Source organism: Lynx rufus, unplaced genomic scaffold, assembly GCF_022079265.1.
Source record: "Lynx rufus isolate CCGP_SWC_20201006 ecotype Redwood Valley unplaced genomic scaffold, mLynRuf1.p SCAF_2, whole genome shotgun sequence".
NCBI classification, from domain to species: domain Eukaryota; kingdom Metazoa; phylum Chordata; class Mammalia; order Carnivora; family Felidae; genus Lynx; species Lynx rufus.
In genome coordinates, this window is record NW_025814834.1 from 166950685 (window position 1) to 166978607 (window position 27923).

General features: G+C 37.9%; 1 protein-coding gene across 1 annotated transcript in view; it reads right to left on the reverse strand.

The window, feature by feature from the left end:
• Positions 1-3165: 3165 nt before the first annotated feature.
• The window catches only part of IL23R (interleukin 23 receptor), a 56810-nt gene continuing 32052 nt past the window's right edge, over positions 3166-27923 (reverse strand). Inside the window, exons 6-10 of the mRNA XM_047085305.1 lie at positions 25873-26029; positions 12382-12471; positions 9618-9723; positions 8585-8675; positions 3166-5044 (exon numbers count right to left, since the gene is read on the reverse strand). Of these exons, the coding sequence (XP_046941261.1) occupies positions 4391-5044; positions 8585-8675; positions 9618-9723; positions 12382-12471; positions 25873-26029 (1098 nt within the window). The 3' untranslated portion in view covers positions 3166-4390. The remainder of the gene's footprint in view (positions 5045-8584; positions 8676-9617; positions 9724-12381; positions 12472-25872; positions 26030-27923) is intronic.

The following is a 27923-nucleotide window of genomic DNA, read 5'->3' on the forward strand; positions in this document are numbered from 1 at the left end:
CTATTAGAATCTCTGAGAGAGAGCTCCTTTTTACTGCAGCTGTTGAGGAAGTAGGGAGGTTTGAGGGAGTTCTGGTTCCCTTCACCAGGGTTGGCAGTCATGTGGCCGGAGTTGGAGGATTTGGCACAACCCCAAGATACAAGCTTCTCAAGGAGGGCCAGGACCCGGTCGCCAGGTCTGGAAGAGACAATGTCGCCTCAGATTTTCATCCCACATGCATAGGCTGCTGCAGAGGAGATTCGGGGGCAGGGGGTGCAGGAATGATCTTCATCTTCTGTTTTAGCAGATTTGCTTTCACCTATTTTATATTTTGGGCTTCTGCAACAGATTTCATCTGGAGAAAGGGGATCAGTTGCTAAAGTGTATTTTTGAAAACCTCTGCTCTATGCCAAAGTCATGTGCTGCCTCTGTGTCAAAGGGAGGATGGCTTGAAATATAAGAAAAGAAAAAAAGGTGGGAAAACCCTCTGATGGAACCAGGAGGGCAAACAGCAACCCACACTATATGAGAACCACATGCTAAAACTCATAAGCCTTTTTATATCATCAATTTTATATCTAACTCTGGTAAAGACAAATTCCTAATTTAAAAAAAATGATAAAACACACATACACACATAAACCAAGAAAACACCCCCAAACTGTACTTCATCTGTAACCCCCCCTTTATTGTTTCTGTATAAGAAAAGGGAGGTAGGTAGGACACCTGTGTGGTTCAATCAGTTAAGTGTCCAGTTTCACCTCAAGTCATGCTCTTACAGCTCGTGGATTTGAGCCCCGAGTTGGGCTCTGTGCTGACAGCTCGGAGCCTGGAGCCTGCTTTAGATTCAGTGTCTCCCTCTCTCTCTCTGCCTCTCCCCTGGTCATTCTCTGTCTCTCTGTCTCTCTGTCTCTGTCTCTCTCTCTCTCTCAAATATAAATAAATATCAAAAGAAATAGAAAAGAAAAGGGAGGTAGGGTGTGAGGAGGATACGAGAACAGGGGAAATTGGATGTCCCTTAATCAGCTTTAGTATTGTCTGGAACTGGTGTTCCATCTTGCTTCAGCATCACTGAGGATTAATCTGCTTTATTTTGTATTTCTCTCCCCTTCTTCCCTTCCAATGGTATCTTGAGGGACTTTTTCTGCCTCTTTCTCTCTTCTTCCTCCTCCTTAACCCATACTAATAAGCATGGCATCTCCATTTAGGAAGCAACAACTTAACATTGTAGACTCAGAGAAAGAAAGTTGATAATAAGCCCAAGGGCTAGATGGAAAGATAAAAAGGTACACTTGCCCCCAAAAATCTACAGAAGATTCTGGCTAAGAAAGGGGAGGTGGTGGGGCTTTGGGTTAGGGGCAACTTGTACAAGAGACCAAAACTCCAGCCCTACTGTCATCCTCTTCCCCAAAAATGTAAGATCCTCAAAGGGCATATATTGTCTGCTTTTTTTCCCCCTAGAATATAAGCCCCAAGGATGCAGGGACTTGGCTTGTTTTGTTAACGTCTGTATTGGTCAAAGTGCCCTGCACGTTGTAGGGGCATTCGATACTTTAGTAAATACTTGTTGAATAAAAGCACCATTGGAAGAAAACCCTTGCTCACTTACCAAGGTTGCATTATGATAAAACCATTAAAATTTTCCTTGAGTTGGGGCAGTGGCAGGCACATTGCCTCCATCATAGGTATAGCCTCAGTTTTTAGTCTATTGGGACCAACAATGACTAAAGGCAAAGATGGAACTAGAAGTATCTTCTCTGTGCTGAATAGTGATGTGGGTGTGGAAAAGACACCCTGGAAAGAGAAAACAGCCTCCTTCACACTCCAGGGGACAAGAATTTCTAAAGGAGACACTCACTGAAATGGAAGCATACACAGATCAAATAATGCTGCAATCCTTTCAGCTTGACAAAAGCTTTTTTGGTGTGTGACCAATTACGATTATACTGAAATACACTATGAAAATACTCATCATATGTTAACAGATGTCTTTATCATATTGATAAACATCAGGGATTTGTCTCAGTCTTTTGTTATCTCTATCCCAAATACTACCTGCCTTTTTTCTTCATTATATTCTCCCTTCAAAGAAGAATAAAGGAAAGGCATATGGTCAGTTACAAGTCAAGAAATTTAATATTAGCATTTCATTAGTGGTTTAAAACATGCTCCTTTCAGAATATGTAAAGTACAACAAATATATACATATTTTAGGATAAACAGAAAATAAATTCATAGCAAGGGATAGGTTTTTTACAGTGTGAATAGTAATGTTCCATTTTGGAGCAAAATGGCTTTAATAAATGATACTAAATAGAATAAGAAAGATTGTCAATGCAAAAAAAGAAGTGAATTGTGACAAATTGCTTATATACTGGATATTAAATAGTTTTCATAGATAGAATGGCCATATGATTTATCATCCAAATGGGATGCTTCTAAGAGTGAAAGGGTACACTGGTCATAATTAGCACTGGGGCAACAGACCATGAATCAGAATAAACCAGGGTATGTGGTCATCTTCCTCATGGGGGCGCATAACCACAATAAAACTGCTTTTAGGTTTGTTTGTTTTTTTATTTTGAAAAGAAAAAAAGCTAAAAGAAAATGAAATAGGTTGTCCATGTGCTAAACACACAGTAGGTCCTTTTTTGATTAACTGTTCAAATTTGTTGTAATAAACTAATCTGAATAATAAAATATTACTGTTGAAACTGATTAGAAAAGAGAAATTCAGTGGGTAATCTACCCTATTTTCAAAGTATTCTGCTCATTAGAAAATTTTTTCCCTGGACCATAAAAATTAATCAGAATAGAGAAGTCTGCTGAGTACCATCTCTCAGCTGAAAATACACATCTCATATTTTAAGATCACCTATCTTTCAGTATTGACCTGGTTGTCAGATAAAGGTCATCTCTTGTCCCATACCTTATTGAGTGTAGCCATCAGAAGCACTGTATTGAGAGGATTCTGAGGTCACCTTAGGGCTTAGCAGAAAGGTGTGTGGTGCTCAGTTAGGATGTCTGCAGGAGATACAGATATGGGACGATGGCATGTTTGGCAAATATTGCCATCCCAGATTTGGTCAAATATCTGTTTTAACAATATTTTTCTGACATATATCTAATTATGTGGGGAACAAAGGCAAAAGAAAATAGTTAAATTTTCTTATAACACAGCCCATTGACAAGTCCTTGAGATAGGCAGAGTGACCTTCCTCTAGGAACTCAACAGCCTAGATGTTAATATTTTGCTAAGGGCAAAAGGCAATCTTAGCTTAACGTTATCCCGACTTCCAGGATCCTATGAGTTTACTTCAAACATACAGAAATTCCTTTGGAAACTTCCTTTATCTCCACCCCCCCCCCCCAGATATACATTAGCAGTCATCCTCCAGGCATATGGCCCACTAATATACATCTGAAGGGTCTCATGACCGAGATTTTACTAGACAGTAATAAATGACATTTTCCCAACAAGAGCTAGCTCCCTCAAGGTCTGGAAACCTTGCTTCCAAAATTCCTTAGAGACTTACCCTATCCCTAACCCCCTCCCAACTTGAAGGTATACAATCAGTCACCCGTCACAACTGCAGTGCAGCTCTTTCTGCCCACGGGTCCTGTCCCTGTGCTTTAATAAAACCACCTTTTTGCACCAAAGATGTCTCAGAATTCTTTCTTGACCGTTTGCTCTGAATCCCCAAATTTCAACATCATCTAATGCATAGTTGATCAGAAAAGAAATAATTACACCTTGCTGATATTACATCTGCTACTTCAGTTGTATCAGAGTGTAATTAATATACCAACTACACCACAGGACAATAATGCATCACTCTTAACTTGAATGAAGACAGCAGTTTCATGATGTCCTCACTTCATTGTTTTATAACCTGATTAGTCCAAAATCAAAATAAGGAAAGATCAAATCCCTACTACCTGAATGGAAAGTAGTAGAAACAATACAACAAACATGCTAATTAATTTCTTCTCTGTTTCTATTCTTGTTTCTGTCTTGTTGTTGGGGACTATGTTTTTATCTACTCAAGAAAATTTTAAGCCATAAAATGAAAATTAAACTTTCTTCTCCCTTGCAAACAAACATTAACATCTCAATTTTTAAGAAGTATTTTCAACATTTATTTCACTGCCACATATCTTCTATTATTTAACCTTCTTGTAATGGAGAGATCCGTTCTGTACCTTGCAATGAGGAAAATAAAAAGGATTTAGTTGATACTTTTTGAAGGTGTACCTAATATTGGTGCTTCTTTTGTGAGTATGAAGTATGTTCCATCTTTGGATCTTAATTCTCTAATTTTGAAAAATAGGGCAGAATTAAATTTATGTTGAGGAGATCCAACTTTAGATTGCAAGACAGCTTTCCCATATTAGCTTTGACTATGCAGCTCTACTTTTCCAAGAATGAAATGGTATTGAAGTGGTTTTCCAAAATATTTTGTGGAAAATAAGAATTAATGGATGGCAACTCCTCATTCATGATCCCCAAACAGGAGATGAATTCATCAGGCAACAGAGTCTGTTCTGGAATAGTTTCATTGGGTGAAACATTTTCCAAAAGCATGGTAGTTTCTCCCTCTACTGAGTTTTGCATGTCCAGAGGACTGCATTCTCCTTGATTCAGAATGAGGCTTAAGTCTTCAAGAAATAGTGTGTTGCTTAGCGAATTCATACTTGAGACAGGGAAAGCAAAATTAGGATATTTTTTAAACATGGCATTTTTCCCCAGGTCTACAGAATCAGCTGGTGGTTTGAGAGTTGAGGAAGCTGTTTCATCATTTTTGCTGAGATGGTTTGCCCCAGTGAGAAAAGTTGAAATCTGGGGTTTATACCCAGGGCTGAGGCCAGGAATATATACAACTGTAGTGTTGGTGAGTAGTGACTTTTGCAGGCCGTCTCTGGTCTCCAGGGATTCTGTATTCTTTTCCATCTTATAGTCTGTTGGTTTGTGTTCTTCTGGGAGAAAGATTTCTATCTCTGTAACCACTGGATCAACATATAGGACCTGTTCGCTGGAATTATTATCTGTAAATTCACTTTTTTCCTAGGAAGAAAGATTTTTTTGTTTAATTTTACAAAAGACATTTAAAGGGGCTAACTGGGTAATTAAATAAGAACTGGAATTCTCCTTTCCCTTGGCTTTGCTTTTCCCTTCCCCCTTCTGATATTGTTTCTCTTCCCATACAATTTCCTCCTTTTGTTATCCTCCTCAATTCCAGATCTTTATTAAATTCTCCCATGAGGAGACTGAAGGAAAGGAATAATAGAGATAATTGCTGTTTTAAGCTCATGTCTTGGCTTAAAATTTTTAAAGAGAATGATGTGTCTTGCATATTATTTCAGTGCCTTTTAAAGTTTGGAAGCTTAATGTGTTGGAATATTTCTTAATATCATGGAGCCTTACTACAAGAAAATATCTCATTGCTTAAATAAAAGAAAGGAAGGTAGAAGAATCCTGTTTTGTTTCTGATTTTTGAATAAAGTAGTAATAAATATTTTGTGCTGGGGTTATAAAGGGGTATAATTGTATAAAGCTATACAATTCAGACATGAACAGGTGGATTAGTGAAGAAGGTTTTTATTGATATAAAAGCCTGATGACTCTTCTGGGTAAGAAAATGACTTGAGGCCTTGCAGCTGATGGCTGACTTCCCAAGGCAAAAAACTCCCATCCAAAAAATATAGCCAGTTATAAAATTATAAAATTATAGCCAGTTGCTATGGACTGAAATGTTTGTGTCCCTCCAAAATTCATATGTTGAAGCCCTAATCTCCAGTGTGATGATATTAAGAGGTGAGACCTTTGGCAGGTAATTAGGTCATGAGGGTGGAACTCTCGTGAATATAATTAGTGCCCTTATAAGAAGATACATGAGACTGTGATCTCTCCTTCTGCCATGAGAGGATACAGCAAGATGCTGGCCATCTGTAAGGGAGCTCTCACCAGGAACTCAACCTACTAGTATCCTAATCTTGGACTTAACCAGCCTCCAGGACTGCAAGAAATAAATGTCTGTTGTTTAAGCCACCCAGTCTATGTTATTCTGTTATAGTAGTCTGAGCTGACCAAAATACCACCTTTTAGTCTTTCGGCAGAAAACAAAACTTCATCTGAAGGTTTGCTTCTAATACCAGGAGCCCAGAATGGGCAGGAAGTTTGGCAAAAAGGAAGACCTTGAACAAAGCAGCATGAAGTGTCATTCAAATTTTCTTCAGGCTCAACCTCCTTAGGGAGCTTACCAGGTTTGGGTTGGAAAGGGCAAATATGTAGTCAAAAGTCAGATGAAGTCAAAGAAACTAGACATGCTATAAGAAATGAAGAATACAAGGTAGCTGTGTTCCAAAGAAGGAGGCATTTTCTGCACTTCAGGCTAGCAACTGAGTGAAATGGGTGGGAGTCAGACCACAGTGAAGGACACAGAGGAGCAACAGTGTGGAAGACCATTCCAGAGTGAGGACGATAAAGGAAGAAGAGGATCTGACCACAACAAGGTCAAGGACAGTTCTCTGAGTCACAGAAAATCCCTAATTCCCTAGGGTAATAATTAGTGGGGGAACAAGATAGAACTACCAGGTGGAAAGAATATTAAGATTATAGTATTTATTGTCTGTAGTTTGGTGGATATATGCTTGTCCTTCAGTGACTTGTACTATGTACTTCATTATATGTGTGGGTTTAGTTGTTCTAAATCACCCCTTCACTATTAGTAGGTAACACTATAGCCTTCAAACTCAGCCACATGCAAACCCTTTCTCTCCTTCAAGTATACAGACACAGGAATCTCTCCTTCAGCCCAAAGTGAACCTTTTCACCTCATCCCTTTAGAACATCCCCTCCCCTCTTCTTTATAGTCTTGTTGGATCAATATTCCCTCTTTCTCTGTAGTAGTCCCTCTTAAGCCTAACTAATTTAGTATAAACACACTTCTGACTCATGTCCCTCTGAAGCTACTGTTGTTCATTCATTGTACGAGATGTGAGAGCTGACCATATGTCAGCATAGCCCCTTTCTCTACTTCCCTTTAGAAGAATGTCTTCATCTCAGCCTTCACTTCCTCACTTACTAATCACTTCTCAACTCACCAGTGACCTCCCTCTTGTCAAATTCCATGGACTCATTTCACTTTTTGTTATATATCCTCTAAAAAGTAGTCAGACCCATGGTTCCTTGCTTCTTGACACTTTGCTCACACCACATGATGCTCATTCTCTGACCCTCCTCCTCTGCCTCTCTCCTAGGACCTTGTCTATTCCAGTGGAAAAGCTCTTAGTGACTCCTCATTGTCTTTAGCAGTAGTTTTCAGTCCCTAACAGTGTTCTCAACCTCAGATGCATAGTGGAATCACTGTGGAAGCTTTTGACAATACTGATGCCTGGGTCTCCCCATGCCCTCCCTCCCCAGGAGATCTTGGAATGTGGCCCAGACATCAGGATTCCAATATGCCACCAAGGCTGAGAACTACTATCTTAAGGACATCTCTGGGGTTGGGTAAGGAGTTGATTAATGGGCTCATCAGAGCTCCAAACAAAGCCACTTTTATTTGTTTTATAAATTCTTGTTTTCCTCACATCTTTTGAACAAAAGGTTTCTAAGCTAAAATTAAATTTTTTAAACAAGTTTGAGCATCCTTGTCAACAGAATGAAGTCTGAGTTCTATGATCTGATCCTACTCACCATTCCTGCAGTACACCACCCACTCCTCACATCAAGCCTTTCAATAAAGCAACACTTCATTGAAACATGTGTTTCTCACCTCTGTGCTTTTGCTCATGCTGCCCTCTCTATTTTGAATGTTTTCTGTTTCTCCTAAGTGACTCCTTCTCATCTTTCGTATGCTTCCTCTATACCCCCATCATGTTTCGTTTCATTTCTGTCATTGTACTTATATCACTGCAAGGCCGTGCTTGGATGATGTGTCTGTCCCATTTACTGGGTTTGGAGCCCCTTAATGGTGAAACCGGGATGCCAAAAAATAGAAGGAGCACATATAGCAGAACCTTTCCCCTTCTCCAGAATCAGCAGCTCCTCCATAATTAGCATAGTCCCCTATTACCTCAGGGTCTTCCCAGCACACCCTTCTATTCTTTTTGAGATGGAAACTTGGCCTTGCCCCTGGGAGACCATCATATTTATTTTCCTCTCACATTTATTTTCTCAAATCCATTGAGCTTCAGCAGTAAAGCAGATCTCACCTGCTTCTCCAGGCTCATGTAAAACAGAAGCCCCTTTGTGTCTTTAAGCCTCATTTTGTTGAGTTTTTCTGCACTCCTCCTGTTGCTGAAGTCAGCCATCAGCTTTTGGCCATCACGTGACTGACACTTGGCCCACAAGCTTCCTCTTTACTTTTCTCTTTTGAATAGCATTGTTTCTTTCTTCCTTCTCTCTTTCCTTCCCTTAACTTTATTCCCTTATCTCTCTTAAGTATAATTTGAAATATGTATAATTCTGTTTTGACATGTGTTTATACAATTATGCTAAAATGTACACACATTTATTTATTTGAACAGAAATTCTACTCTAATTGTTGGATTACTCTTTTGGTCTTAGCCGCCACTTAGTTTTTATTTGATGGTGTTTGGTTACCTGTAGCATTTTTACGATACTACTGTTTTCTATATTAGGAATATCTTCATGAAGCCACTTTGGTATTAGCAATAAGATTCTTCTTTTAATTCTAGGAAACAAATATCACACATTAGAAGAAGCATTTTACTTTGGGATTGGTTCAGGCAATCACATAGGAGATGAGGAAATCAACTGGAATGGGAGGGGAATGCATAATAAAGATTAAACTTCCTGATGCAGATTTCCATCTCTTACTTTAGAAAGTTAAGTGGGAAGTTGCTTCAATGTCTTTTCAGATTTTCCTCCCCTCTCTATTGCTCTGCTTTTCTCTAATGAGGCAGAACATTTTGAAACACTCACACCAGATTCAAGGTAAGTGGGAGAGCCACCCTGAAGTAAAACTGTACGCACGTTAAATATGGCAAAGCAGTGGTGCCTAGGTGGCTCAGCCAGTTGAGTGTCTGACTCTTGGTTAAGTCTCAGGTCATGGTCTCACGGTGTCTGGGATTGAACCCTGTGTTGGGCTCTGCACTGGCAGGGCAGGGCCTGCTGGGGACTCTCTCTCTCTCCCTCTCTCTCTTCTCCTCCCCCACTCATGCTCTCCCTCTCTCTCTCTCTCCCTCTCTCTCTTTCTCTCAAAATAAACATTTGAAAAAAAAAAAAGGAAGAAAGAAAAAAAGAATCCAGGCACTGTAGATAAACTTGAGGGCACTGTGAGCAGGCTGTGTAGTGAAGGAGAAAACATGACTTGTGATATCAGCCGGTTCTGGGCTCCTGGGTTAGTGCTCAGTGACCTTGGGCTGACCACGTAACCTCTGGAAGCTTAAAGGAAATGATCTGTAAAATAGACCTTCGGGTTTCCAGCAGGGTCATTGTGAGGATTAAATCAATGACATGTGTAAAGAGTTTGGCATGGGTCGGTAATCATTAAACACTGCTCATTTTATTTTTGTCTTTCTCTGATTAAAAATGTTGATGGGTTTTCCTAGTAAATAACTTAATTGACTAGGTTTGGTATAAATTAGAAAACAGAAATTCTACGAAAACATACCCAGTTCGGAGAGATCTGTTAAATATCCCAATCAAAGAAAGAATCGACAACATGACAGCAAAGAAGATCATTCCCAATAAAAATCCAATGTCTTGTTGCCTGTTGTCTGAAAGGAGAGAAAAATAATTTTAGCTAAGCATTAGTGTCCGTGGGATGTCTGAATCATTGTTCTCTCTGTGCCAAGCAAAAGTCATTGATCTCAAAGGAAAAAAAGGAAGGGGAGAACAAAATTAACCTTTCCCTTAGGCTGTGTGTACAGTGACAGCCCTTCCAAACTGCACAATATCTTTTATTTGAGAAAATTGGGCTGCATGTATCTGGTACCAATGGGTTTCTAGAAGTGCATCTCTGGCAATTGTGGTCAGCATTAGACATTTTTCTGAGCTTGTGCATGCATATTTTATATAAAAGGGTTTAATGATGAATCTCATTTGTTTTGTCTGACACAAGTAAGAATTCCCAGTTGCTGGTAACAGAGTCTAAAGGTAGCCACAATCACAGCTGAGGTTTTTTGGGTTTTCTTTTTAAAATTTTGAGCAAGAAAGAAGTTAATGTGCAACTTGTCACCATTCTTCAAAATTTATTGTTCATGAGTTTTTTTTCTGCTGAGAAACAGAAACAACCTAAAACAATATATAAGAAATGCAAATTGATATATATCTTGCACTCATATTTTATTTTAAAAGCAATGCTTTCCTTACATTTTGAAGCTTAATTAATCACCCAAAATCCTTAAATAATTAATATGATATATTCAACACATGTTACCTACTAGGCTCATCACATTTTCTCCCTAGTACATGAAAAAAAATCCTATTTTCAATTTTCAAATACAGACTATAATTGAGACTTGTCTGCCACAGTGGAGTTTGTTCTGAGTGATGATGGGTTTTTGGCCTCCTTTCCACTCTCCTTCCCCACTTCCTCACTCCACTTGGCAAATATTTATCAGATACTTACCATGTGGCAGACACTTCACTGGCCCTGCCCTCGTTATTTTCCAGCTGCACCTGCCATACGCTTAGGGGTCTCCAGGCTATCTGGCCCCTGTCCTTAAACCAACTGGTGTTCAGGGGTTGGGCCAGTGTAGTTTAGCTTGCTCCAGAGCTAGGGGGATATGGTATTAATGTTTTCCTAGGACTAGAATTCTATTGCTGAAGATTTCACACAACTAATGGGAGGTAGTGGGTGCCACATACCCTTGGGGGTTAGTGCCTGGGAAAGACTAGAGAATCCCCTAATAACATGGGGCCAGGCAGCCAGGCATAGGGGTCTAAGGATAGAGCAGAGTGATCAAGAGACAACTGGAGATACCTGGGTTCAAATTGGACTCTGTCCTTACCAGCCCTGTAACCTCAGGGCATAATTATGAGCCTGCTGAAACTCAAATTTCTTCTTCTGGAAAATAGAGACTATAACACCTATCTTAATAGGGCCGCCATGAGCTCCTGACCTCCCCAGTTCCCACAGAACTATCAAGGGGCAGGCCTGGGGAGGCATCTGTAATTAAGGATATGTACTGAGCCAAAACACTTGGCTCATTGATTTGCATGTTTAAATTCAGAGTGGCCTCACCTTGCTTCATGTTTCTTTATAAGACTTAACTGCCACCTGACTCTTTTCTTCTTGTTGTTTTCCTCTTTGTTTTTCTCCTCAACTATCTAAAATGGAAGCTCCATGAAGACAGGGGCTTTGTTCATTTTTTTTCACTGCTGATTTCCCATCCAGTACAGTGCCTGGCACACAGTAGTTACTTAATGAATATTTGTGAAACAAATGAATGGAAGTCCAAAGACTGTCAATGTAACCTGCAAAAATTCTGGTACTATACCTGCCAGATTTCTTTTTTTTTTAATTTTTAAAAAATATTTATTCATTTGTTGAGAGACAGAGTGAGCAGGGGAGGGGCAGAGAGGGAGGGAGACACAGAGTCCAAAACAGGCTCCAGGCTCTGAGCTGTCAGCACAGAGTCCGACACGGGACTCAAACCCACCAACTGTGAGATCATGACCTGAGCCAAAGTCAGAGGCTTAACTGACTGAGCCACCCAGGTGCCCTTATTCCTGCCAGATTTCTATGCAGGGAGATAAGTGGTCTACCAGTGGTCAGTGGTGAAATAGTTATGCCTAAAGTTTTTTAATTTGAAATTTCTATTTAGAGTTATATTTGTCCATTACACATACCTGATGGCATAATTTTTTAATGCCTAAAACATTTAGGTAAGCTCATCAATGGAAAATATTGAATCACACTAACAAAACAGGAGCTAGTTTGTACAAAAGAAAGAGTACAGGCTTCAGGATTTGAAAAACAGGATTTGAATTTTGATCTGTCACTTATAGTGAACCTGGACAAGTTCCTCAGCCTCTCTGAGCTCCAGTTTTCTCATCTATAAAATAGATACATAACACTTACCTTACCTGGTTGTTTTGAAAACTGAACAAATGTATACAACTAACTACCACATGGTAGGCACTCAAATTACGTTGTTGTTGTTGGTTTTTTTTAGGAGTTTTGGGGTCTTGAGCCCCAGCACCTATTGAAATGAAAATGTATCCAACCCATAGCAGAAGCTGGCAGAGTCCACCTAAACCGTTGCTTAAATTCAGTTTTACCTGGATCTTTATTGATAATTTCCATACAGAAAGCTCATGGCATATCTTATTCTCAAGAAATTTATGCCTGGCACATGATTTTTCAGTTGAAGGGTTCAAATGAATGATTGGTAAAGACTACTCAAAAAACCTAAGTAGTATTTTCTTACCAGCAGTAACGTGTCCTTTAAAGATGGAAGCAATTAGAAGCCCAGAATTCTGAGGATCATGTTGGAATGATTTCAGTGTGACCTGGGGGACTTAAACAAAAAGAAAACAGAGTGAACTTCTTACATTTGCATTCAGGTTATTCAGTTTCTGAATTACCCATTTTCACTTGTTTGGAGATGATTAAAGTAAACTTTAATAGGCTTGTAAGTGGAATAAAAACAAAGGCTTTTCAGTATGTGTGTCTTTTTCCCTCCTTTTAATTTAATTGGTCAAATCCTAAACACTGAAAGGACAATGAAAACTAACTTGAGTTTATAAAACCTCAAGGTATATCCTCTAATTTCATGAGGCTTCTAGGCAAAAAATACCAAGGAGCTTTATTTAATTCACTGACAAAAACAAAAAACAAAAAACACAATAACTGGTCTCTCCTTGATTCCTTCCAAAGATGATGCAATAAATTTTAAGTTTCCTTAAGAGCCTCCAAGATGTGTCACTTTTGCCTTTGCACAATCTTTGAGATGCTGTTGGTGAACACTATCTTGGCTCCATATAAAAAGCTCATTTTTGATTAGCAGACACTTTGAGGTTATAACACAGGGGTGGAATGCTATTAATGACTTCCCTCTGCTCCTTTCCCACTGGCAAAGATCCTGGCCAGCCCTGTCTAGTCATAAAGACTGTCAGGTCACGGCTAATGAGAGCTTCTGACCAGGGTGTGGTGAACAGCCTTGGCAGCTAACCTGCTTTCAGTCTGGACTCAAAGGAGTCCTGGAGCTTTCTTACCCGGCTCCTTTCTCCTGACAATTAAAAGCTGCCAGAGGTGACTTCAAGGACACTATTCTGCTAACTGACAGAAGACATTCCTGAAAATGGTTCTAAGCCCTGGATTCCCAAGGGTGCCTCAAGCCCTATGTATTCAATTATTCTGATTTCAGTGTTCAAATTCTTCCTTTTGAGGAATTACTTGTGGGGCCTGGGAGAAATCACAACTTGAGGCAGGCTTAACTGCCACCGTGATATCACAGGCTTGTATAACAAGCTATGTGGCCCAGACAACTCTCTTTGAGAAAAAATATCATGGAGTTTCAATAAAAAGGTTCCTATGGTCTTTGGAAATTTTTGAAAAAGGTCAATCTGGGTGCAGGTACAGGCTCAGTAGTTTTCTAAGAACAATGGGTAGTGAATTCTAGAAGGTGAAAACATCAGAAGAGCCAAAAGTACTTTTCTGTGTTTTTATTCTGTCTTCTCTATAGCAAGAGGAAAATGTTGCAACAGTGAATTGTAACAAATCAGAAATTCTTTCTGGTTTCTCAGTGCTTCACTAAGTCTCTTTTGTTCCCAAGTATGTGGTTCCATCAGACTCCGAGGGAGAAAGGTTATGCCCCAGTGGTCACCAGCCAGGTTTATTTATCGAAACTAGTATTTTGTAGGCTATGTTCATTCCCAGGGAGCCCAAGCAGGACTCTGCATCTACATTATTTTGAAATTTTAAGACTAAAAATATTACTTTAAAATGTAACACAATTTTCAATTTGGCAAGATCACGGGTTTGTAGCATATGTTGCTAGATTATTTTTGTTTTCACTTACATTATTTTAAAAGTAGCATTTTTATTTAAAAGTAATATGTGGTGCTGTTGGCTTTTAATGCAGGTTAATTTAATTCTGCTGTATAAACTACAGGTAGTTATTTAGCAATGAAACTTCAGTTATTAATTTGTATCACATAAAAATAATGTTTATATCTAACTAGGGCTTTATTAGCCCTAATAGAATAAACACAATCACCCTTTAGGGCCTTTTTGTTATCAGAGTTGCGAATCAACCAGATGCATTCATTTAAATTAGATTAAAGTCATTTAAAATGACATTTAAAATAATTATCAGAGGGTAATTTCACAAGGAATCAAATATCTGAAGTGAGACGATTTATAAATAAGATTGTCAGAGAAGAAATCAAGCCAATGACAAAATGTTTAACCACAGGACTGAAATGAATGAAGCCATCCATACTAGACTATATTCTTCATGGTATACTGACACCAAGTGGCTGGGTCATTTCTTTTTAAATTGTACTTAATATTAATCAGTATGAGAGCAGTAACCTTAATAGAGAAAAAAAAGAGGAAGAATAAAAGAGAGAGAAAAATAACCATCCCTAATCCTATCCCCTTGATCCTTTTGCCAGTAGTATTTCAAGTATTTCAAATAATTTCCAGGCATTTAACACAGAAAAGGGTTCACAAACACAGAATGACGTACACACACACAGAACCTTTATAACTGAAAAACATTGTTTCTATCAGCTCTAATCATCAGCGTATTACCAAATGTGCTAGAAAAATCTCATGATATTTTCATTATTAATTTAATATCTGTGGTGCTAGGTCCATAATGAGACAATTCTGTCTCTGCTTGCTTTTCTCACCACACATACCTGGGTATACTCAGAAACTCACTTTATCTCTAATTTGGTAAGAGTTTTTATATAGCTTATACACACTGGTATTGGACTTTAGAATTAGTCTTGCTGAAGACTGTGTTTAAATGAAAATTAGAGGGAGTTTAGAGGAGTTTTAAGCAAAAAAATGTAGTTTCCTATTCTTGGAAAAGAACTTGAAGCACATAACTACATTCTGTGGCCCATCAGATGCTAGACTATTTGCATCAAATCTCAAAAGTTCTTGGTTTTAGTAATAATGTATTTTATCTGTTTCTGAGGGATGATGCGAAATCTGGGTCCTCAGTCTTTTCCCTCTATGTCTGCCTAGTGTGTTTAACTATTCTTTTTAAGTGATCACTCATTGAGTACTGATTATGCTCAAGGTAATGTACTAGACTTTACATGTTTTCTGTCATTTAATCCTTACAACAACCAAATCAGTTAGAAAATACTGTTGTCCTCGTTTTATGGATGAGGACACAGAGGCGTAGTAAAAAGGATAGATGACTTGCGCAAAGTCACCTAGGTAGAGGTCAAAGAGTGAAAATTCCCGTCCAGTCCTGACATGTGGTCTGTGCTGGTCACTGGCTCCGTTAATTAAGAACCTCACTTCTGCAGCAGGATGGCTCTGGGTGGGGCAGGTGAGTTGGTCCTGCAAATAGCTGCTCCTATGCTGAGACCTAGCCACTGCTCCTCCAGGGGCTGGCCACAGTGTATGAGAACTGCCTGGCCTTGTAGGACTCCATCCCATACCACAATGGGCTGTGGTTGGGCTGACCCACTTAGTACTGACCCTAGAATCTTCCATCCTACAGTAACTTCCATCTGAAAGCCAGCTATTTTCTTTGATTATACAAGCAAGGCATGCTAATTGTAGGGTGCTTGAAAAGTATAAAAGAGTATGGAGAAGAAAGTGCAATTTTATACTTGTTCACAAACTAGAAGCAATCACTTTTTTAATGTATTTGTTAACAGTCTTTTGTGTATATCTGTACTCTAGTGGAGATCATTCTCTTTATGATCTAAATATCGTGTCTTGTTTTTTCTTTTCTTTCAATATTGTGTCATGAATATTTCCTCATTTTATTAAAAACTGTTTAAAACTGTCATAGCAATTTAATATTTCATCATGTTTGTACGGTATTCAATCGTCCCCCTATTGAGAAACTGTATAGCTTGGTGGTTTCAAACACTGTCTTTGGATTCAGACAAAACTCAATTCAAATCCTGGCTCCAGGAGTTGCATGGCTCTGGGTAAGTTGCTGAACCCCTCTCTGACCAGTTTCTTCATTTGTAAAACTGGATAATAACATAGTACTTCACCCCTGAGGACTAATGGGATAGTTCATATCAAGTACTTGGTACTATGCTTTACACTAATTAAAACCTTAATAAGCATTAGCTATTGCTATTATTGGGCTTTGAGATTGTTTCAAAATTCTTACTATTATAATTAGTTTTTGGATAAATATCATTATACATAAATCTTTTTTCTATATCTCTGCTTATTTACTAAGTCTAGATTTCTATTAGTGGAATTACTAATAGATTAATAGTAATCGATGAATAAGTATGGACATTTATAAGTCTTCTTTATTTACTTTTGCCTTTGCCAATCATGGTGTCAAAGCCACACTACCCAACGCCTACATCTTAAAGGTTTTGACCAGAGCTGACACAGGGACGTTTATAGACTTTTTTTTTTTTTTTTCAGTAGGCTCTAGATACAAGAGGAGACCTATTAAAAGAGACCAAGGGTATGTTTTTCAAATGGTTTTTCTTAACATAAACATCTCCTTTTGTGTTCTCTCTTTCTAATCTCCTTCTTCTAACAATCTTAGATGTTCCATGGTGTTTATGTGCTGTCTTCCCAGGCCAGTTTAGTTCTAGGGTTGGAATTCAACATTATTGGGCTAAAGGTAAAGATTTGACAGTATTCCCAGTCAGTCGTCAAAGCAGAAGATGATGGCCAGACCTATTGAATAGGCACCAGAAGCCCAGGGCAGGGAAAGTGATATGTCAGAACAAACTCATTACCACATCTGGAAAAACAAGTCAAATGATGAATCATTTTATGAGTTACAATGTCATCCTTGTGTAGTAAGAATAGGAAGGTGTGCCTAGACGTATCCACAGGATTATCTTCATGCTTATATTCCTAAACTCTAAGTACTTGGTATGTAGAGGGAGGAGAAAGTGAGAAATATATGTATGGTGATCATATGGTTAAAGAAAAAGATGAAGAAGAGGAAAAAGTGAAAAGCAGCAGCCAACTCAGGGAATTTTCCTAAGTCACATAGAATACACAGAGCCGTGGATCTGATGTCAAAGTGTAACAAAACCTTATATGCAGGAATGGGCAGCTTCTGAGTCTTACTCAGTAGTTTAAGATTTTTCAAAAGTACCACTTTGCTCCCAAGCATAGCATGTGCCTATTCCTGAGTCTAAATAGTCTAGTAGACATTTACCACTTTTTATTTGCTCAGCACCAGGACATATTTCCTTGTGGGCATCCTAGAACAGGTAAGAAGCAGGAAAGGCTTCCCACTGTGGAAGCCTCAATGGAACAAAGATTCCCTCTCCCCATTGCCAGCAAGTAGCTATAAGCAGATGACCTAAACCTACCTGAACAGATGCTTTCCTCTCTCCACTGGCACACTACTCAGTTCCAGGAAATTATTTATAGCAGCAGCTGTATGCAAGGTCTGGTAACAGTAGCACCACGGGGAGTCCAGGCAGGGCAAAAGACAGGCAGTGTTAGTGACCACAGTGCCAGCTATGGGGTCCTCACCAGAGTCTTCCGGACTACAATTTTGGCTGTGGTTCTGGCTTCTGCTCTCCTTTGTATCCTACTTGTGACTGTTTGCCTACTGATTTCTAGCTATCTTTCTAATATTTCTGCTTGAGAGAATTTATTTGATAGCTTTTGCTGGCACCAAATCACAATGACTAGTAAAAATTGCAATAATAGGTGGTGGGGTAGCTAGGTGAGGAAATGTGGTAGGACAAATAGTGACCTCCCTACCCCCAAAAGTGTACATGTCCCAATCCCTGGAAACTTTGAATAGATTAATTTATATAGCAAAAGGGATTTGAGATGGGGAAATTATCCTACATTATAGCGATGGGTACAATGAAATCACAGGAGTCCTTGCAAGAAGGCAGTAGGGTCTGAAAAAGAGAAAGAGAAAGAGATTGGAAGATGCTATGCTTCTGGCTTTGAAGATGAAAGGTGGGGCCACAAGCCAACAAACGTAGGTGGCCTCTAAAGTCTGGAAAAGGCAATGAAACTAATTCTCTCCTAGAGCCTCCAGAAAGAACATAGCCTTGCTGATATCTTGACATTAGCCCCAGTGATACTGATTTTGGATTTTTCACCTCCAGAATTAAAAAATAATAAATGTGTATTGTTTTAAGCCACATAGTATTTGGCTAAAGTTTGTAATAACTTGTTTATTTTTAAAATTTTTTTTTCAACGTTTATTTATTTTTGGGACAGAGAGAGACAGAGCATGAACAGGGGAGGGGCAGAGAGAGAGGGAGACACAGAATCAGAAACAGGCTCCAGGCTCTGAGCCATCAGCCCAGAGCCCGACGCGGGGCTCGAACTCACGGACCGCGAGATCGTGACCTGGCTGAAGTTGGACGCTTGACCGACTGTGCCACCCAGGCGCCCCAATAATAACTTGTTTAAAGAGCAATAGGAAACTAATACTGAAGGTTATTACTTCCTCATAGAAAAGCATAATCTGTATTCTTTATTAGTGGATATTGTGAACCTCAGAGATTATAAAGCTCTTATACATTTTTTTTTTATTCTACAGAACTCTGGTTCTTTATTAGGGATAGGACATGAAGAAGATTAAATAAATCCATATTAAGAATCTAAACTGATTAGTATTTCAGGGAACACTGTCTGTTTAAACCCGTTTAGTAACCATGAATGTACACATTTATAATCCATCTCAGTATGAATGAATCAGAAACCCCTAAATACAAATAATGGAATTTTTGAAAAGTACAATTCTGTGTAGTAGCTTCTAATCTGTGTTCTATTTAATATCACTTATATTTAGTTCCATTGATGTAACATTTGTTTTCTTTTTTTCTCTTGTAGTCCCTAAAAATTCTGAAAAGTTAACGAGAATTTTTAAGGAGTCATTGGTAATGGAACAACCAATGCTGTTTTGTGAGAACAAAACACAATGTGATTTAATATCTTGCTCATACTTGCCTTCCTCTGGAGAATTGTCAAAAAAAAAAGAATATGATTTCTCTGGGAAACCTTCCTACTTCAGGTAGCAATTCAAGCAAGTTAATTAATCGTTATGAAATGTGACTGCCCTTCCCTCAGGCCTCTGACTTGTCATTAAAGGGATTATAGAGCCTATGCCTTTCCTTCATTGCAAAGAGATTGGTTTGCAGCAGAGTGGAACAACACTCTGGCTTAGCAGTCATCTTTTCACCTTTTTGTATATCAGTAGTATGGAATTTAGGGAACTGACTTTCACATTTTTAGTGTTGGTTTTCTACACTCACAAATTATCTTTTCTCCTTTGGGGCTCTTTCTGTACTGCTTAAAAACCCCAGGAATTTTTACAGTGACTTTGCAGGTTGGTGGTCTAGAAGCTTCAACTTCAGCAGCCCTCAGTGGTTCTCAGAGCCTCAGCTGAAGCCTCATATCCAGAGGCAGGGCAGGGGCTAGGCAGAGGCACAAGGATTCTACATCCTGTGCTTCTGGGGATCCTAGGCTGCCAAGGTGGGGCTAGGGTGCTAAGCAACTCATGAAGCGAAGCGGTGGTCAGGAAGAAGAAGCAGGGATGTCCAGATAGTACTGTAGATAATGTCCTGAAATTCTCATGTACCCACCCTTTTCTGACTCCCTCAAACCCCTATTACTAAGGCAATGGCTTGGGCAATTTGGTCTCCCCCTTCCTGTCCACATTTCCTGCCCACACCCTATGCCATTTTTCATGACACTTCTCCCTCTTAAAGGGTGTGTCTAACCTCTAGAGCAGTGGTTCTTACACTTTACTGCAGAAGTTTCACTTGGCTAGAGGCTCAGCAATTTGCATTATAAACTAGTACCCAAGCATTTCTAATGCAGATGGTCCACAGACTCCACTCAAGAAGCACTGTTTTCCAGACACTTTACTGGACCAGGCAGGACCAGCTGGAAAAACACATTATGAACTGCCCTGTAGTGGTCCTGTCTTTAACAGAGACACCTTTTCACCTATACTTTGTCTTCATCTCAGACTGCCCCATCCTATTCTTTATTCTCTTGGTTCCTGGAGTCCTATAGTTATATTTTCATTACCATAACCCAAACCTGCTTCCACATCTTGTATTCAGGCCAATATACAATTAGCTGATAGCATCAGTGGGTCCCTCCTTTCTCATGTATTTGCATTTTCATAACAAACATTACATTAAAAGTGAACTTTTGCTGGCATCCTTTTATTATTAGCTAATGTGTAGAGGAGGATTTGGTTAGGTGGCTGAGGGGAGGCTGACACAAGGCCCTCTTAGGTGTCTTAGGAAGGAAACTGGTAGAGTTACAGTGCTAGAAACTTACAGTATGTGTTCTGCCCTGGCTTTACTGTTCCCAGCTTCATAACATTTAACAAAACTGCTTAATCTCCCTGGGCCTCATTTCCTTCTTCTGTACGATTGGAATAATAATTTTATAGGGCTTTAGTGATAAGTAAAGGACAATTCATGTGTAAAATGCATACCACATACCCAACACATCCAATAAATGTTAGCTATTATTTATTTATATTATTTATATTTATATATTTTGTATATAATTTATGTATTATGTATAACATATATTTTATAATATATAATATAAATTATACTATATTATATATAATTTATATATTATATATTAGTATTTCATATTATTTGTATACATTATGTATACCAGGTAGAAAAATAAGAGTTTCTAATCTAGAGAAACTTCTCCTGTGTGTTTGGTAAAGTCTAATATTATATTCTGAGGTTGATTTTTTTTTTTTTTTTTTAGTATAAGACTTTTTTTCTATTAAAGTCCAAATACTCTAAGGAAGGAAAAGAGAATAAATCTAATAAATAATTTAACTCTTACATTAAATGGGTTTGTTTGGGGTTTTTTGGACTAGGTTTTTAAAGACCAAGAAAAGTGATACAGGAGGATGCTGGGGTCTGAAGGATAAGCCATATCCACTGCATGATCTGCAGTACTATCTAGGCATAATTTTGGAAACACATTGCTTTGAGATAAATCAATTCAGTGATATACACATGAGGAATTTAGAGAGTAAAACAGCAAATTTCTGCATGGAGGGATCATTATTGGCTGGGCTGTCTTTCTTCATAAATAAGTAAACCTTTAATTACTGGGAAAAATTGGCTGGCCAAAAAGCCTCATTATCAAACAAGTTGGTTAACTAAAGTATTATAGAAACTGTATCTTTTAATATTTTCGATTGTGAAGCAATTCAAACTTCAGTTGTGAGGTTTGATTCTTACAAGCAGATAAGATATTTATAGTGCTATGTAATTTATATTTTTATCATTGTTTTTATTGACTGTCTTTTCTAAAATTCAGAGATCTTTGTCTCCTTTCTTTACTGAGATTCTGCTAGTACATAGCAAGTGCCTGGTGCACAGTAGAGGCTAATTGAATATTTCATGAATCACTAAATGAATGTCCTTTCTTAGATATCTTTTTAAAAAACAATTAATATTAAAGATTTATTAAAAAGCAATTTGGCAACTTGCATCACGCATCTTAAAATGTGCTTAAGCTTAGATCCAATAAAATCTAAATACATAAGGAGAGTTTATATAAAAAGCTGTTCTAAGAAGTTTATTGACAATGGAAAAAATAAATAACCTAGAGATTGTTGCAATAGGGAAATGATTAAATGTATTATAGTGCATCCATACATTGTGTGGCTATTAAATAATTTCTTTTAACTCAACAAGGTAAACTAAGAAAATCACGATATGAAACAATATACCACAACACCAATTATTAAGAAAAATGACATAGAAGGACAGATATCATATGATTTCACTTATATAGAATATAAAAAAGAAAACAAATAAACAAACAAACAAAGCCTCTTAAATACAAAGAACTGGTGGTTGCCAGAGGGGAGGTGGGTGGGTGAAAGAGATAAAGGAATTAAGAGGTACAAACTTCCAGTTATAAAATAAATAAGTCATGGAGATGAAAAGTATAGCATAGGGAATATAGTATATAATATTGTAATAACATTGTGTGATGACAGATGGTGACTATACTTATTGTGGTGAACACTGAATCCTGTACAGAATTATTGAATCAGTGCTGCACTCCTAAAACTAATATATCATTGTATGTTAATTATACTTCAGTAATAAAACATATGTGCATAAGAAAAAACTGGTGTTAAATTCATTAAAATATAAACAGCAGTTATTCCTAGGTTGTATATTGCAATAAATTTGCATTGCTTTTGCAAACAAAAAAAAAAAAGAAATTTTCCAAAACATTTAATATTAGCACTTTCCTAACTCATATTCACTGTTTGTCATTTAATGTCTTGGAAGAAATTTGTACCAGAAGAAAAATTTATGGTTCCTCTGCTAACATATTAAATTGGATAGATGCAAGTTTTCAAGGATATTTAATTCTAAAAAGTAGTTTTGCCTTTTAAGTGCTCCCCCCCCCCCCCACTGCCCACTTAGGAAACCAAGACTTTACATCTATACTTATTGTAGGGTTGCTGTGGTTTCTGTTTTCTTCCATCTGATGTTTAAGACCTTTGCCTTTGAAGGAGAACATTTGTGGTTCTATACTTGTAGAATACTTTAGTAAGCTGCTCCTCCACTTTGATATAACTGGTTAAAGGAAGAAATTGATGAACTTCTGTTCTAGTTTAGGTGCTATCAGCCACTAGCAATGTGCTATTTAGCAAGTCATGCCTCAGTTTTCTCATTTGTAAAATGGTGCCAGTAGACTACTAAATATGGCTGGTGTAAAGATCAAACAAGCTTATACATAGTAGTACTTTGCAAATGGTAAGTAAATGTTAGTTATCAGTTTGAATAATCTTGCTAGACATTTCTAAATTTCATTAAAAAAATTGAGCTATCAACTAAATTCTGACTATTATAAGATGCCACCTAAAGTACTAAGAACTTTTAACAATATAAACGTAAGAAAGAAAATATTAAATTAATAACCAACTTTTTAAAAAGAATGGATACTCAAATTATCCCCTTGCATTGCAAATTATTCCCTTGGTAATGCATTTCTAAGATTTGGGCATTAGGGGGTGCCAAAAGAACTGTTTAGTCTGCCATTTCTCTCCCTCTGCTTATTTGGCAGCAATCAACATTTATAATGTCTGCCAAAGTGCTTTGAAAACATAAAACTCAGTTCCAACTCCTCTATTATAATAAAGATGGTATTAACAATCCTGTGATTATAATTAAGTGCTCTGAAAAGAAAAAATTCAGTCTGGGTATAAGCTACCTACAATAGGGAGACATCTTGAGGTTAATGGTGGTCATTATGGAGTATTAAGATAATTGTAATAGATTCACTTTGCTTACTATTGAAGCCTATTTGGCCAAGATTTTATTGAATGACATGTAATGGATAGAAAATTAAACTAATAATATTAAGAGCAGGAATATATCTAAAGATAAACAATAGGTCAGCTAGATCATGCTGAGAATTAAATAATCCCATGTTTAAGTATTTTAACTTTATGATTGCTTTGCATACAGTAGGTAATCAATATTTATTGATATGATTTGATTTGTGTCTCTCTTAAAATATATTTCATCAGAGTGGCCTAAAGAGTTTAATGTAACTCTTTTTTTTTTTTTTTTTTAAGTGTAGTTACCTTTTTTTTTCTCTAAATGTTTATTTATTTTGGAGACAGAGCAAGAGACAGAGTGCAAGCCGGGGAGGGGCACACAGAGGGTGACAGAATCTAAAGCAGGCTCCGGGCTCCGAGCTGTCAGCACAGAGCAAGACCTGGGGCTGGAACCCACGAACCGTGAGATCACGACCTGAGCCCAAGTTGGACACGTAACCGACTGAGCCACTCAGGTGCCCCAAGTGCAGTTGCCTTTTTAATTGGAAGTTTGTATCTCTTAATTTCCTTTACATATTTCACCGGCCCCTCTGGCAACCACCGATTTGCTTTTTGTATTTATGAGTATGTCTCTTTTTTTGTTGTTGATTTATTAGGTTCCACATATAGGTAAAATCATATGGTATTTCTTTTTCTCTGACTTACTTAATACTCCCTAAGTACATTCATGTTGTAGTGAGTGGTAAGATTTTGTGCTTTTTTATAGCTAATATTCTATTTTTCCTGAATAGGCAGATCCAAAAAAATATAGTGAAAGCTGATGTCCAAGAGCTTTCTGCCAAAGTTTTCTTTTAGGACTTTAATGGTTTCCTGTCTTACATTTAGGTCTTTAATCCATTTTTTCTTTTCAAATTTTTATTTAAATTCTAGTTAGTTAAAATATAGTGTAATATTTGTTTCAAGAGTAGAATTTAGTGACTCATCACTTACATATAATACCTAATGCTCCTTATAACAATTGTCCTCCTTAATATCGATCACCCATTTAGCCTATCCCCCACCCACCTCCCTCTGTCCACCCTTGGTTTGTCCTCTATTGTTAAGAGTCTCTTATAGTTTTTTTCCTTGTCTCTCCATTTTTTCCCCTTCCCGTACGTTCATCTGTTTTGTTTCTTAAATTCCACATATGACTGAAATCATATAGTATTTGTCTTTCTCTGACTTATTTCACTTAGCATAATACACTCTAGCTCCATTCATTTTGTTGCAAATGGCAAGATTTCATTCTTTTTGATGGCTGAGTAATATCTCACTGTGTGTATATGTATGTGGTGTGTGTATACACCAGATCTTTTTTTTTAATTTACTTGTTTATTTTTTAATTTACATCCAAGTTAGTTAGCATATAGTGCTATAACAATTTCAGAAGTAGATTCCAGTGATTCATCCCCTACGTATAATACCCAGTGCTCATCCCAACAAGTGTCCTCCCTAATGCCCTTACCCATTTAGCCCATCCCCCCTCCACAACCCCTCCAGCAACCCTCAGTTTGTTTTCTGTATTTAAGAGTCTCCTATGTTTTGTCTCCCTCCTTGTTTTTATATTATTTTTGCTTCCCTTCCCTTGTGTTTATCTGTTTTGTATCTTAAATTCCTCATATGGGTAAAGTCATATGATATTTGTCTTTCTCTGATTGGCTGATTTTGCTTAGCATAATACCCTCTAGACCCATCCATGTTGTTGCACATGGAAGACTTCATTCTTTCTGATCACTGAGTAATACTCCATTGTATATATATAACACATCTTCTTTATCCATTTATCCCTCAATGGACATTTGGGCTCTTTCCATACTTGGGCTATCGTTGATAGTGCTGCTATAAACATGGGGGTGCATGTGTCCCTTCGAAACAGCACACCTGTATCCTTGGATAAATACCTAGTAGTGCAATTGCTGGGCCATAGGGTAGTTCTATTTTTAACTTTTTGAGGAACTTCCATACCGTTTTCCAAAGTGGTTGCACCAGTTTGCATTCCCACCAACAGCGTAAGAAGTTTGTTTTTGTTGTTGTTGTTGTTTGAGTTTAACATAATTATTAATAATGTGTTTCAAAAAATGATCTTAGATCATTATATGCCTCAGGATGTCCCAGGCTGCTTATAAGAAATGCTGACTCTTGAGCACCCCCCCACCCCACACAGAGCCTCTGGGAGCAGGGACAGTGAACATGCATACTAGGTGGTTTTAATTGGCTTTTATGTCCAAGAATGTTTGAGAACCATTACCTAAATTACAGTCAGCTTTAACAAAATCAAAGCAAAATGACAATTTCAATGTCACCACCTGCCATACAATAGTTTTGTCAATTTGATACAAGTCAAGAAGAAAAAGTATAAATATATTTAAAAGAGACAGAGGTCAAAAGAAAAGCCTAAGAGATTAAATATATAAACACACTCACCTGTTTCAGTTGTTTTATGAAAAAAGGGTGAACTCCAGGACTGCCAGTACCTTTTACCTGTTTCTTGGCATCTCACTTGAAATATATACTTAGTGTTTGGTTCCAAGTAGAATTCTGACTGTTGCTCATATGTAAAATTGGTGTCAAATTCTTTAACCTAAAATGAATGAATAACAACAATGAAACAATACAGTGTGCTTTTAAAACAAATAATTATTCCATTTAGGCAGACATGTATGGAACACCTATTATGTTCCAGGCACGCTTCTAGGCCCTGGGAAAACAAAGAAGAATAGGGCACTTTATATAAAACATGACCATAAATAATCAAAGACATGAGGTCTAAACTTACAAATCATTTTCTGGGGCACTATGACCGCTATAAAACATAATGAAAAATGACCCCCCCTAACAACCTGGTTCAGCTGGGAGAGAGAAACCAAGGCATTTACATACCTTCAGTATGTTCTGATAAGTGGATTGACTGGAAAAAGTGAAGCATGATTGAAACGTAACCATAAAATGTGTCTACAAATGCATTTAGGCAATAACTAGGAGGAGAGTTACCAAACACTCATGAAAAAGGAAGTTGAAAATGTCAAGGTTTAAAAAAGAAAGAAAGAAAGAGAGAAAGAAAGCGAGCAAGCTACCAACCTTCCTAAGAGATTCTTCTATGAAAACCCAATCTTAACATAAATCTTTAAAACCTTTAATGTACTGAAAATGTAAAATTCATGAAAATATCTGCTTGGGATCTGTCATGCTTCATATAAAGTATCATTCAGAGTTTCTATAAGCTGTGTCTCTACTCTTGGCCCTTGGAATTTACTGCTGTGTAAATACGATTGGCGGAACATTTGGGGGTCTCCTGGGATCCAGGTAAGATTTTACTTGTAGCAAAAGTTTGACTTTCAAATGCACTCTGCTTCTATTTGTTTCTTGTGGAAGGGAGTTGTTATTCTCTAGTATGTCTCTTGCCATTACGTTTATAGATAAGTCCCTGTAAAGTAGAGAAATACACTAAAGCACAGCCAGAATTCTAAAATGGAAGAATTTTACAGAACTGTTAAGAGACTTGTTTCTGCCATGAGGCAGAGGCAAGCCAGGTGACTGCTTCGAGTCTTGTGAGCACAAGATGATGCCTCAAGATATTTTCATAGGCTAAAACAAACACTGAGAGAGGTAGACCTGAGTGCCTATGTAGAGGGTTTGATCTCAAGTGCAAGAAATAGGACTTTATTTCTTATAGCAGTTCATTTCTATTTAGGCCCTCAATTCTGAAAGTGGGGGGCATGCAAACTTGACCTCTATCAATGTAAGGTACCTCTTAGGGTTACATTAAATTTCTGGGAGCATTATTGGGTGGAGGGAAGGAGAGTCTCCAACCTATTCAGTTCTCTAATCCCCACTCCCTCCAACTCCCTACCTGGGACAAGGCCGTGGGTGAAGGGGCCCTTTTTGGTGACCGACCACTGTCTAAACTCTTTTGGTTCCTCTTCCTAATTCCCTCCTCCCTCCAACTTCCTTGTTTTGCTGCCCAGTTAATCTTTACCTAGTGTTTGGTGGGAGAGGGAGTGGGGTGATGATTGAGAAACTTAGTTCTGACTAATCACATGTTCTTCTAAGTCTTCTGCCTTATAGCGGCATTTACACTTTTTTTTTTAGAAATTGTTTGTTTAGTGCATACGCTGGCACACATTAGTGCATGTGAGCAAGGGAGGGGCAGAGAGAGAGGAAGAGAGAATCCCAGGCAGGCTACACACTGTCAGTGCAGAGTTCGATACAGGGCTCGAACTCACAACTGTGAGATCATGACCGGAGCTGAAATCAAAAGAGTCCCACACTCAACCCACTGAGCCATCCAGGTGCCCCACATTTACACTTTTGAAATTCAAGGTCAAGGGTTTGACCCTTTGCTATCTGTCTACTGTTCTATTAGCCTTCCCTGGAAAAGAATGAATGCTTGGTTTTAAGGGCTCCATGAGCTAAGAATGGTTTTTACATTTTTAAATGGTTATAAGAAAATCCAAAGAATATTTTGTTATGCATGG